General features: G+C 38.4%; 1 protein-coding gene across 1 annotated transcript in view; it reads right to left on the reverse strand.

Moving 5' to 3' along the window:
• Positions 1-13,900, reverse strand: part of scara5 (scavenger receptor class A, member 5 (putative)) — an 81,591-nt gene that overhangs the window by 4,559 nt on the left and 63,132 nt on the right. The window contains exon 10 of the mRNA XM_084560273.1: positions 7,209-7,397. Within this exon, the coding sequence (XP_084416399.1) occupies positions 7,209-7,397 (189 nt within the window). The remainder of the gene's footprint in view (positions 1-7,208; positions 7,398-13,900) is intronic.

A 13,900-nucleotide genomic window follows, 5' to 3' on the forward strand; every position in this document is an offset into this window, starting at 1 on the left:
TTAACTTTGGTTCCTGTTTGTCCAACTGAAATCACTGGAGCTTTCAGAAAGTCCCACATGCTTCGGTTTTGCAACAGTGTTCGACGTTTGGAGGAGACGGCCCTCAGCTTTGAGGGAATAAGAGTGAGTGAACATTTGGTTGCACTCACAATGAGATTCTGGAGTTTAACGGTTCACCACTAAAGGTTTGACTCTGGCAGGTGAAGCTCTTAAAGAAGCATCTGGAGATGGATCTGCTGCTCTGGAGTTAATCATTCACCCCCCTTGGTGTTTCACTCAATGTTTGACTCAATATTTTAGCAATGACTTACACTGCTCAGGCATATCATCATGACCGCCTTCCTAATATTGAGTAGGTCCCCCTTGTGCCTCCAAAACAGTTGTGACTCATCAGAGAATGGACATGGACCTTCTGAGGGTGTTCTGTTGTGTCTGGCAATAGGATGTTGTTAGTGGGGGCCTTTGTGTCCTATGGGTTGAGGGGAGGGGCCTCTATGGATCATCCCACAGATATTTGATCAGTTTGGGATCTAGTGAATTTGGAGGCCAGGTCACACCTTGTGCCGTTCTTCATGTTTTTTGAGTTGTTCCTAAACCGTTTTTGTGTGTGTTCCTGTGTCAGGCTGCATCCTGCTGGGGATGGCTGCTGCCATCAAGGAGTGTCATTACTATGGGTGGGTGTGCCTGGTCTGGTCTAGGTGGGTGGTACATGTCTAATTAACATCCACATGAATGCCAGGTCCAAACATTTCCCAACAGAACATTAGATTGTCACAAGATGGTCAATGTTGATCACTTCTCCTCATAATGTTCATATAATGGTCATAATGTTATGCCTGACCGGTGTAGGACACACACAGAACTTCAAAACAGATACTAAAAGAAAAAAAATGACCTCAACAATAAAGAAAAAACAACCGTAAGAGTCATACAACTCAAAACTACCATAAAGAGACAAAGAATGACAATAAGTGCAAAACACCTTTACAAAATAATTATAGAACAATAAAACTACACGAGACTACAAAAAATGGTCACACAAGTCACACAAAACCATAAAAATATAAACTACAAAGACACACAAAACGACTGTAACTCAACAACTACCAAGACCATCAAGAGACACAATATAACCATAAAGAAACACAAAATGACGAGAAAGAGACAAAATGGGACAATAAAAGGACACAAAATGACTAAAGACATACAAAACAAGCATAAAAAGTCAGAGTGAACACAAAGTGACACCAATAATGATAAACTATAAATAATTATATATATAATTATATATATAATTATAAACCACTATAGAGACAAAAACAACTACAAATAGAAGAAAAAAAGTTCAGAAAAATACACAAAACTACTGATGTCGCACAAACAGTTCCTTAGTTGGATAGTTGTTTGGCGTCTGTTTTCAGTGTCAGTCTGCATGTCCTACTTGTGTATGGGGGAGATTTAAATGTGAGTCTTAATCCACCTTTAATCATTTAAAAACAAACTTCGTCAGATCTGTCCACCAGCAGACAAGAAAAAGCACAGTCACATTAAACTGAGAAGAATAATTAAAAGCAGCATTAGTCCAGCTCCAGGCCAGCAGGCTCACAATAACAAATTTAAATAATTTTCAAACTAACTTTTAACCTTTTAAAATTTTTCTATTCTTAAATCTGCATACAATTAAAAGCAACGCCGAGATCAAAACAGTGGGAAATGAAATATGTTATTAGGAGATGATGGGAACTGCAGTGTCCTTAATTTATGCCTGACTTTATGAACTAAACAGGAAAAGGCTGCAATGTTAATTTAACTGTGAGCTCCTGGTGTGTAGCACAGGTTTAAATAAAATATGTATTAACTTTGTTCAGGGTCAAAAAATGAAAATAGTTGTAAGTGTGGCCCTTCAGCATTATCAGCTGCATGAGATTTAAGTGATTTAGTGAGTTTAAGAAGATTAGTTTAAGAAGATTTAGTGTTGATTTACTTTATAAATTAAAGTGCATATTTATTTATTCCCATTAAATCATGCAGTGGGAAACTCCCCACACAGTGGAGGAAAGTTCTTCAGACACTTATTGACATGACAGTGTTAAACGATTTGCCATAAAATGTTGGTATGCCCATTATAACTTAAAACACCCCACCCATTTGGATGGATGTATTATTTAAATTATGCTGAATTCACGCTCTAAGCTCCATATAATAAGCCATATTAACAGTATGAATGACCTCGAAGGTGATCATTCAAAATAACAGATCAGTCTGCAAACTTATTTCCTGGCAGGATTCACTGCACTGGTGAATCACCCTCTTTTATTTTTCCCAGTTTTCTTTTGGAACTGCACAAAACACACGTTTTTTTTGAATCCCACACCAACTCATCAGGCGCGTTTGAAGACACGCAAAAAAAGGAAATATATCCAAAATCTCTGAGGGGTCTGTCATTGCCAATTTGTCTTTCCATCCCATTAAAGCTGCACAGTTTTAATGGGATGAAGAAGGATTTTTATGTTTATGTAGTTCTTATTTTGCAGAAACAGGTCCAGACTCCAGTCCTTGAACTGCAGTGAAATAGAAAGAGCGCCTGGTGCAACACTGACGATGTGTTTTTGTGATGGAAAGGTTTACTGTACCCATTATGTTCCCTGAAAGTGCTGACTAGGTCTTGGGAACTAGTTTGGAGTCCAGTTCTGCCAGTTTTAACTTGGCCCTCTTTTTGTGTTTTGACATCACAAAGCTCAAAGGATGAAACTGCGTTTTACAGTATACAGTTTGGAAGGCTTTAAATCAACCAGATAACCTGAAATCCAAACTAATTAAAGTTTTGTTGGTGAGTCGAGTAAGGCAAGAGTTCAATATCACAAGTCAAGATTGCCTTTACAGGCTTTACAGTCTGTACAAGAATCATTCTGTCCTCTGACTTTTATTGAGATGAGAAAAAAGTCCACAAAAAAACAATAGTGAGGGATTTTAAATATCAATAAACATGTGTTTCATCTAAGCCCTTGTCAAATAAGTTCACAGTGTCCTTAAGATAACAACTCCAAAGCAATTTCCCTTGTGGATGAATAAAGTTTATCTAAGTCTAAGTCTCCAGGTACATATCGGTTATTTAACACTACAGCTGTAGTAAGTATGCTACAGCAAGGAGTACGGTGTAGAAACAAGAGTTACTAATGTAACCAAGGCCCTATGAATTCATGGTCTCTGACAGTCAGGCAGATATAAAGAAATAAATCTAGGAAGTGTCTGAGAAAACTTTCTGATGCTCCAGATAAAAAAGAAATTCTGTCATCAGAGGGAAAGCCTTATATTCTGGTGTCTGTGATGACATACTAGCTCTTGTGCATATTGAAATGTATTAAAAAAAAATGTTTAAAAAAATGTACGTTAATGTAAACATGGTTCTTTTAATTCATCATATGTGGTGGTCAGGAAGAATTAGAATATAAGAAGTGACTTTCTAACGCTCCTGATAAAAAAATCTTGATTCTGAGGGAAAGTCTTAAGAAGTCTAGAAACAAGAGTAGTATTTCTGGTGGTCAGGAAGAAAGAAACACAATCTATGAAGTTTCTGGTGCTCCAGACATAAAAAGAAACTCAGCATTTAGAGGAAGGACTAAAGACTGCATATATACGTCAAACTCGTTCATTAAGAGTGTTGAGTGTAATTACTCTCACTGCCAGTAGGAGGAGAGAAATGTTTCACACTGTAGCTTTAACAGGAAAAGGAAGATTGGTTTCTTTTGAGGATTTTTCTGTTGTTTCTGATGGAAAAATGTTGCATTAAATGCTGATATATAAGTGATAACAGCATCGTAGTCGTCATACTTCCCTGCTTCAGTCCACAATGTAACATAAAGAGAAACTGGCTGCTGATTTGACATCTTGAGAGCAGCATGAAAACATCACACAAACCCATGTGTGTCCTTGCAGGCGTGCACAGGATGGAAATTCGGTTTGCACCGCAGGAAACTACACATTGGCCCGGTGTTCTTGTACATGATACGCCAGCTGTTCTACTGCTGTGCCTTCTGAATGTTTACTTCAGTGAATGTGGACCTTTAAATCGTTTTCTCTGGATCTGAACACATATTTACAGAAAAGTCTGCAGGGCCTGTGTTATGAGTGCTCACACCAAATTTATGACACGTCTTGCAAATAACTGTTGGATCCCCAAAACACTGTGTGGGATTTCAGAAGAACACCCAGTAGTCATGCATTTCAGAGGGATTCAGAGAAATGAGGCTAAAAGAGCAGAAAATGGATCTGATTTTGCTAAAGGACATTTTTGTAAACCTGGAAACAGATTCTTCTTAAAGAGCTGATATCTGTGTTTCCTCACTGATTATGAGACAAACTGTCTTCTATTATTTATGCTATGTGGGGGCTCATCTAAGCAAAACAGACAACTATTTTATTTACATGAATTACAATGAATTGAGACAACGTTCAGAGCGTAAACAGGGAAGCTGGATCTGTAGCATGCGAAATGTAATTAATAAATTTAAGTCTCTTCATGACTTTGGGTTGTTTCTTGACTCCTCAGTGACTTCTTTGGTCCTAATTGTTTGTTCTTCCAGCTCAAACTCCTGACTCTTGGTTGTTACAAAGGGGTAATGTTAAATGACAAAGTAGACTGCTTTGTTAACACTACTTTTACTTCAGAGTAAATTCGTAGGGTGTTTTGGCATGAAATTGAATTTCAGGTTTGGACTGGAAGTTCACGTTTCACAAGCCAATTTCTCAGACTTTAACAGATGAAAGAAGCTTGATTATTCATAATTAAAATTTGCCATGGAGGACTGCTTGAGTGTTTACAGAACTAAGGGGGAGGCAGTTGCGTTAAGTTCTCTTGGGACGCATATCGGACAAACTTTTACCGTCATGGCTGATTGGCTGTGTCATTTCCCATGCTGCAGTTCTGGTTTTAAATGACCTGAATAAAGTCCTCATGATTTGTCATACAGCATTGTCAACCATCCAAAAGTTAAGAAAATGTTGCTCTGAACTAAACCTGTAAACCAGCTGCAGCACCATCACGTACTTTGACACCAGTGCGTCACGACCCAAGGTATTTACTGGAGGCTAAAGGTTCAGGTCAACTGTTTAACAAACACTTTGCAGTACAATACAGAATAATTTGAGATGGGTTTGTGTTGTGCACTTGCTTGCAGCCCTGATTTCCTGATGAGTACAGCTTTATGCAGCGGCTGTAGCTCAGTTTGAAAATCAGACTGTTGATTCAGTCCTTGAGCTCCTCGTTTCCAACATAACGTCTTGGATCCAATATTTTGACTAAAACTTCCGCCATGTCATTTAAAAGTACATATTTCATTTCGCAAAATAATCAGATTTAGGCACAACACTGGAAAACGTACAATGAGAAAGTCTTTATTTGTATGATGATTTTCTGATTTGATCATTTTGGCCGTATAGTATTTTGTGTCTCCTTTCAAATCTGTCTTGTCAAATATTCCACGGGTCAGATAAAGACTGAAATAGTAAGTCATAGTCAGAAATAAAAGGTATGAGTCACATCTGAAAATCTTAAAAAAGACATGTATGTGAATTCCAGATTGTTTCAAATTTAATCCAGCTATGATGTTAGTCACTGCTGTTGTCCTGAGGCCATCCTCTGGAACAAAAGCATGTTTTCCCCCAGTTTTCCAGACTTATTGGGAACAACTCTGCCTGGATGGAGGCTCTGAATGATGTAAGGCTGACTGCTGAATGAAATAAAATGGAGACAGAGAGAGAAGGAGAGTGAGAGATATGACCTCTGAGACCATTTTCTGACGACATCTGGCTAACACGGCCTTCCCTGTAAAACCTTAATATTAATCCCTGCTTGCAAAATGCAAGCAGTACCACTTAACAGCAAAAACTTAAAAATTCACCAATGACTGAGATTTCAAACTTTGAGCACTGACATAAAAAAAAAAAGAATACCTTTAAATTTATGATAAAATATAATCATGTGGTCATTCCTTTGTCACTGTAATGTACACGCCGGTTGATGTCAGTTGATGTCCAGGGAAGCTTTCCATAGTGAAGCCTGAACACTTGAAATGAAATGATCTATTGCTGATGTCTTGGTATCAGATGCCAGAAGGCACCAGCCTTGGTGAGTCTGAGTTGTTTCTACAGCTTGCAACAGACTAACAGAGATTTGTGGTCATAATCTTTCGGCTCATCAGTATATTGGTGCTTTGGGGAAAAAAAAACAAAATATTGCCATGGCAAAACACACAATGCATTTACACACCAATGATAGCAGCACTATCGTCAAGCTGCAGGGCTAAAAAATATGCTAACACAGAAGGCAGTTCCTCAAATGGCCACTAGAGGCTACCTTCGTAAGTGAGTCAATCTCCATATACCTCCATGTTAAAATGTCCAACTTCACAGCAGAAATAAACATGTTCACAGCCTGGTACCAAAAATAAAAAATACCTAGTATGGGTCTAGCTGACCTTTTATTGTAACTGTGCAGGAGTGATTTTTTATGAAAAGCACCTTTTTAAATTATATCAAGGCTTAAAATTACACATATAAGAGGATGTGGCTGCTTTGAATGACATGTGCGTGTTGTCTCAGGTCGCTAGCTGTCTGCAGAGGCGACACCCGGCCACCTTAGCTTCACTTACACTCCCCCAGTTTTGAATTAGCCAGGAGTTAAGTGGACTCAGGTGCTGCTAAGATGGCAATGCCCGGAGAGACACTGAGCTTCAAAACTACTCACCAAAGGTTCGACCATTTTCATAAGTGATCATTCGCTGCCACAGAGTCTTACTTTGAAATTTTTACTTTAAAATGATTGATTTTCAAGGATGGTTTCTGTCATTTTAGGTAGTTAATATAATGCTGATGCATGTTCAGTTGTCAATTGTTTGGACAAGTTTAGTTTTAGTTAGTTATTTGACGCTATAGAAACAGGATGTGACATAATGACTCTGACTCCAAACTCGCAAGATGGCGCCAACAGTATCCCCAGGAAAATAGCGTCAGTTTGGCCAACGCAAGGAAGTGGTGACACGTTGTCCATATTTATGCAGTTCATGGGTTTAACACTTCTTTATCACCTAACTTTGACAATAAAACAAACAATCAAAACGATAAGCTCATATTAACACCACACAAGAATTAAATTAACCAAATGACCGTATGAATGGTGGATGGAAAGTTAATAACAAAACGTTTCCTACCGTGTCCAAAGCGCCCAGTCCTATGGATCTCAGTTGCTCCTTTGTATCCCAGCATTCTGCAGACCACGTCGCCGTCCTTTTTGTCCCAGACGTCGTCGCATACCGTCCCCCAGCGTCGTTCATGGAAAACCTCCACCCGGCCTTCATGAGGACCTGACCCGTTCACCAGCCGCACCAGGGTCTCCTCCACTGCAAAACACACAAATACATTAACATAATGATCCGTGAATGCGGATACACAAATGCACTGGCAAAGGCAAATATACATTTTTGCTCCCCCTACTCAGCACAACATTTAGTCTTTATTATTTAAGCCAACACGAAAACATCAGAACAAAACGTGACTCTTGCTAGCTTTGTTCAGATTGTTTTCATTTTGAGTGTTTATGAGTCTAATGAAGCCCTCTGAATCAAACCAATATGGGAACAGACTCCGATGAATTGTTCGTTTTGACATGTTGAATCTGAATTTTTCCATAAACCGCAGGAATAGGCTTTGATTTGAAAAAGAACAATAAATAAGGTTACTCCAGGGAACTTTTCTTCTCATAAATTTTTGAGTTTGAAGTTCTGTCTGAAAATATTTTTTTTTTTCTGTGATTACAGGCATCATAATCTGGCAATAATCTAGTGGACCTGACGGCGTACCGGCTGACGGATTCTGAAATCCGTAACATCTTCTTTTGGAACTTCACCTTCCGCATCTGTAAGCATTTATCCAGTCACCTTACTGAGAGGATTGAAAAGCAGCTGTATATAAATATTGAAGAACGTACTGACGGCAAGAGTAGAAATAATAAAAATAAGATGGAGATGAGAGAAGATGGAGAACGAGAAGACAAACTTTCTTGGCAACAGAGGCAGGGACTGTAAAAGAGACATTAAAGATTTAGAAACGAGAAAATACAGAATATACAAAAGAAAATGAGATATTAAAGAGATTCAAATAGTGGAATGAGAAGTGATAGACACGATACAGTCGTATATATTATAAATGTTTAGATATATTTTAAGAAAATGAGACAATGATAGGTAAACATCTGATGGAAATTTTTAAAAGTAAATGAGAGATGAGAGATGGAGGTTTCATCTTAGCTTAGCATAAAGTTATGAACTGGGGAAATCTGCTCCAACAATAGCAGAAAAAATTATTAAACCAGATATGATATTAATATCTATACTGGATTTAGCAGACTCTGGCTCTGTGCAATGTTCAAGTACACTTATAAGAACTCGTTTAGACATTTATTTTTAACGTGATGCATCTCATGCATCTTGAATGTAGAAGAAATGCTGTAATTCAAGATGCTATTAGTAATAAAGTGCAGTATTTGTTTCCCGGTACTCAAGAGCTTTGCTATATCCGGAAGAAAAAAACAGATGCTTGCTGGGTTGCTTGGCTGAGGTGCACAGAAGTACTATGAACAGTTTGTTTGAAGAAACAATTCAAGCGTGCAACTTTTTAAAAAGTCAAATCATATCAATAACACCAAGTGTCCTTACACCCGTAACACCATGTGTGCAACTTCCAGTGTTTATGCTAAGCTAACTGTTTCCTAACCCTAGAATATTATGGATTTCCTAAAATGTCAAACTATTACTTTTGTGTATGTGTCAAGAATGTAAGTTACACAATGCAACAAATGTTTAGAGGTTACTCTATAGCGGAGGAAGTACACAATAAACCTGCAGAAGCTTTCGAGGATACGTGTTGTTGAGAACACCTTCAGTGTTTTCTCAGCATTTAATTTGAAATGATGCAATGTTAGCTGAACCAGTGATGAGGTCCAGGCTTTTGTTGAGCATTTCCGCACACAAAGGTATGTGGTGGAAATTTGAGATGGCTTTTGGCAAAGAGGAGGCCTACCTTCATTGTTATTGCCAAATAATTACACAGTGAAAGGTACTAGTCTCATCATGGAGAACCACAATAAAAAAAGTTCTAAAGGAAGTCCATCTCTAAAAGCTTTAATTGGAATGACCCATTTTGATGGATTCAGGGTCTGAAGGCCTTGCTCAGGGGGACCAAGTCCAAGAAGCCGCATGTATGAACTTCCCAACATCAGAATTAAACATGTTTGCAAATTTGTATTAGAAGAAGTTTTATGGATTTGCAGTTCATCCCGTATTCCTATGCAGCAGCTGCACTAGTATAATAGATTTGATTTATCACATTTTAGAAGGCAGAGAGAGGTAAAAACACACACAGCACACACTTTTCTGTAAAGACTGTTGACAAAGTGCTGCAGAGAGAAGCCAGACACATTATCTCGACAGGATATTAGTCTCATCAGACCATCATAAATTTTAACAGTGTACCATTTAACTCTCATTATCCAGTCAAGTGCTTTTCACTCACTAGCCCATCATAATTTAATATCAACCATAACAATATGCTGCCATATCTGTTATACATACTTGTGTCATATTCTGTCAGAATACCAGCGACTTAAAAAAAAAAGAAATCAGATATAATTTCAACCTCCTTCCGCTGCTCGATTTTCAACAATACAGAGAGAAGGTTAAAAGTGACAGAGGAAGGACGTGCTTAGTTTTGAACAAGGAATGTGTAACTGAATACGCAGTTACCTAAAACAGATGTTGAACTACGTCTTCACTCATTAAATTACAAAACTGACTAAGTCCAAAGTTTTAACAATTGGCAAATTGGGTAAAAAGTGCACGACAATAGAAACAGGAGGCATGAAGACGAAGAAGCATGATGATTAAAACAATAATAGTTACTGTTAAGTATGTCTCTAAATGGATCATTTGTTTACTTTTCTCTCCATCACCTCATAAAGCCTTCCCAAACAATTTGAATGACCCTGCAGCATAAATAGTTCCCTACAGATTGACTCCATGAGCTACACAGAGAGACAGTCAACCATTCATGCTCACACTCACACCTATGGCTGATTTAGATTCACCAATTACCCTAATGAGCATGTCTTTGGACGGTGGGAGGAAGCCAGTGTACCAGGAGAGAACCCACGCAGACACAGGGAGATCCACACAGAAAGGTGGATTTAAACTCAGAACCTTCAGGCTGTGAGGCATCAGTGCAAACCACAACACCACCGTGCTTCCATGTTTTGGCTTCCAAGGTAGTTAATTAGTACTTTTGAAATGGCCTAGGTGTGCACGTGTGTGTGAATGGTTGTCTTGCTGTATTACTCTTGTGATAGACGAGCAGCCTGTCCAGGTTGTACCCTGCCTCTCCAATGTCAGCTGGGATAGGCACCAGCCACGCTGCAACATTCATTCATTCATTCATTTTCTGTAACCGCTTGTCCTTTGGACGGTTGCGGGGCGAGAGGTGGGGTACATCCTGGACAGGTCTCCAGTCTATCACAGGGCTAACACAGAGAGACAAACAACCATTCACACTCACACATACGGCCAATTTAGAATCACCAATGAACCCAACCAGCATGTCTTTGGACGGTGGGAGGAAGCCGGAGTACCCGGAGAGAACCCACGCAGACACAGGGAGAACATGCAAACTCCACACAGAAAGGCCCCAGTCGGCCGATGGATTAGAACCCAGAAGCTTCTTGCTGTGAGGCACCCAGCAACACTTAAAAAGAAAATCAAATAATGGATATGTTAAGATAAAATTATATTGCACATGGAATATCAAATTCAACTGAGTCGTACATGAGTCATAAACGAAAAGGCTAAATCAGTCCTACATACTGCATATTTTTTATCTTTGTGTGCACGTTTGAATAACCTGCAGTCATGAATCACCACTTTTTTTTTTTACATCTCTCTTTCACTATCCATCTTTCTTCATTCCTTGCCTCCCTGCAAACTGCCTGAGGCTACCCATTGTGCAAATGAGATACTCTAGGGAGAAGAAGAGGAAACGCTCGGGAAGGAGGCAGCACATGTAGACTAATCAAAAACATACATCCAAAACTTCACAGACATTCACATCTCCGCCATGAAGAGCTGGACATAACTGACTTGATTTATGTTCTTTGGTTGAAGTGCATTTGATTTATCTTGCCAGAATATTTGGTAGAAATCAGTTGAATGTGTGACATGAATATTAAGGTAAAACAATCACTTTGTTGTACAAAGACAAAGAAGTGCAGCTGCATGGTTGGGTGACACTATGGCGCCCAACCACTGAGTAATGCCAAAATCTGCAACCTATTATCAAATAAAAAGAACAAGCCTTCCAACAAATACTAATAATATATCATCATACTTATTTAATAATTATCTAATCATTTTAATATTTCCCAAACCAAAAACACTGGAATAAAAGCCTGAGGACATGGATTAAACAGTGTCTGCAACACAAATTGTCATTAGCACTTTTGGCTAACTAGCTTAGTACCAACAGTAGAAACTCATTCCGAGGAAAAGAAGCACGTTATTTGCTAAACCTACACTATTTATGTGTTTATAAGTTATTTCAAAACCACTGTTCAAGCAAAAGCAGTTAAATAAATTGTGTAGTATTTTTCTACAGTGTAGAAACAGTTCTCAGACTGTACGATTAGCTTTGCAGCTATACTCCAGCAACCACGCTTAACAGTGCTACCTAACATGTAAATACTATTTGCCCTTGTGGTTCATCCTTTTCACTTTCTTCTCTCTTTACTTTATCATCAAACTGTATTAAGTGTTTATTTAAAACTTTTCTAGTTTTAATCTTGCTTTAAAATACTAAAGAAAGTTGTGACATAGCGACACAAGGGTTAGCCTTATAAGCTAGCTAGTCGATGAAATTAAATATATGCAAGGGATAGTTTTTGTTTCAGATGGAAAGAAAATAATGGTTTCATACTAGAAATGAGAAGCCTTCATTTATCACAGAGCTAATCTTGAGTGGTACACTGTTCTCTGTTAATGGAAACGCTTGACAGGCTTAGCAAAAGTAACTAAGGGCAACACATTGTTTGGTCCAACTTAATGACATTTCCAAAGTGGTCTTGTTCAAATAGTATTAAATGCCAACGTGTCATAACCACTAATTTTATTTTGGATCTGAATATGTGAATATAAATGTAGCTATTGGTGGAAAACAGGCCGCGGGAATACGTTTTCAACAATTACCAAGGCCTTCAGTTTATATGGTTAATGAGTTTCTCAGAGTTTTCAAACCTGATGACACACGTTCCCACAGAGAAAGTTAGCAATCAAAATAAATACTTCTTTAAGTACTTACACAAAACGTCAAGAGTCCTGGTCTCTAACTTATCCTGTCTCCACAGCCTGACAGCTCTCATGTTCACCTTGGATGGCCAACAAAGTTGTTCACCATAAAAGGGAGCGCACTCTAAAATTTAGAAATAACATGCCTTGTACCTTCTTTTTTTTGTTTTTTTTGTAAAATTAATGTGAGCTTTATGAGATATAATGGCTGTTTTTGTTCGGGGGAAAAGTAATCGAGAGAGCTTCAAGTGTTGGTGGTCGTCCAAGAGGTTCAAGCCTCAGAGGCCTGGGGAAGCTGCAGCAACCAGAACCTGAAGAAGGCCAGAACATGGAGTGATCGCGTATTACTAATGTTTATCTGGCAGGCAGGAAAAGTCTGGAACGGACTTAATGGCTTCAGGACAACAGCTAACAGGCTCCATGTGTTCATAAAAACATTCAAACTCAGATGTTATTGTCTTTCTCATCCTTTGCTCTTCGAAATCTTTAAATTGTCCTCGCTTAGCGTGCATTTCCATTGTCCCAGTCGTTTCTTTTTGGAGTAATTTGTTTGCTCCTAATTATTATTATTATTTTCTTGAAATTCTTGAAAACAAAGCACATCTACTTTTCTGATAAATATATTATGACTTCAGCCAACAGCTGAGCTTGGCATAAAGACTGGGAGCAGGGGAGAAAGAGAAAGCCTGGCTCAATCAAACCGTAATAGTCCTCTAAATCTCATCAATTATTATCATGTAAAAGGCTAACCCCCTAACCCTGGGTCTGATTCTGAAGATACCAAAATAAGTAAGTAAAATAAAACCTCATTGTTTTAAATGGGTTTTGACATGAGCAGGTCTGTGTTTCCTCAACTGTGTGTGCATGAAATTAGAAATGAATAAAATTTGCTCAAATTACACCGTGGGGGGAATTATTTTGTTCCAGCAACATGTAATTGGATTTAGCAAATAAAAACTGTACACGCTATAATAAATACAAATATTGATTCTGTGTGTGGGGGGGTCACAACAGGTTACAGGCTGTAACTTGGCTTCAGGTGGATTTTGGAGTCCCGGGGAGAAAACTAATTTCTCTTTAGATTCAGAGAGCTGAAATCATTTATATTTGGCTCCCTGCAGAGGTGCACGGTAAAAACAGTCTGTCAAACATTAAACCCTCGTCACTTAATGTTGGACCTGAGCTGAACTGCCAGATGGTATTTGTCTTGTAGTATTTTAACAGTCATGAGAAAATTACACCAAAGTTTGCAATGTCCTCCAAAATGAAACGAAAATTAGATGTTTGTTTCAGGGTACACGCCCCTTGGGAAAATGTCTTTTCGGGAATTATATTAGGCAAATTCTTGGACTTTAGCCTCGACTAATTTTGGACAGTTTTCATGCGTTTACCGTGAAAATAGTCAAAGCTAACATACAGAGAAGTTTATGTCATGTCTGGTGACTATAGGGAAGATTCACAGAATACAACAGTGCTCATGTGCTCTAATGCTGCCTTCAATGGGGTAGTATTTACCGTAA

This window comes from Chelon labrosus, assembly GCF_963514085.1.
Source record: "Chelon labrosus genome assembly, chromosome: 14".
Lineage (NCBI taxonomy): Eukaryota > Metazoa > Chordata > Actinopteri > Mugiliformes > Mugilidae > Chelon > Chelon labrosus.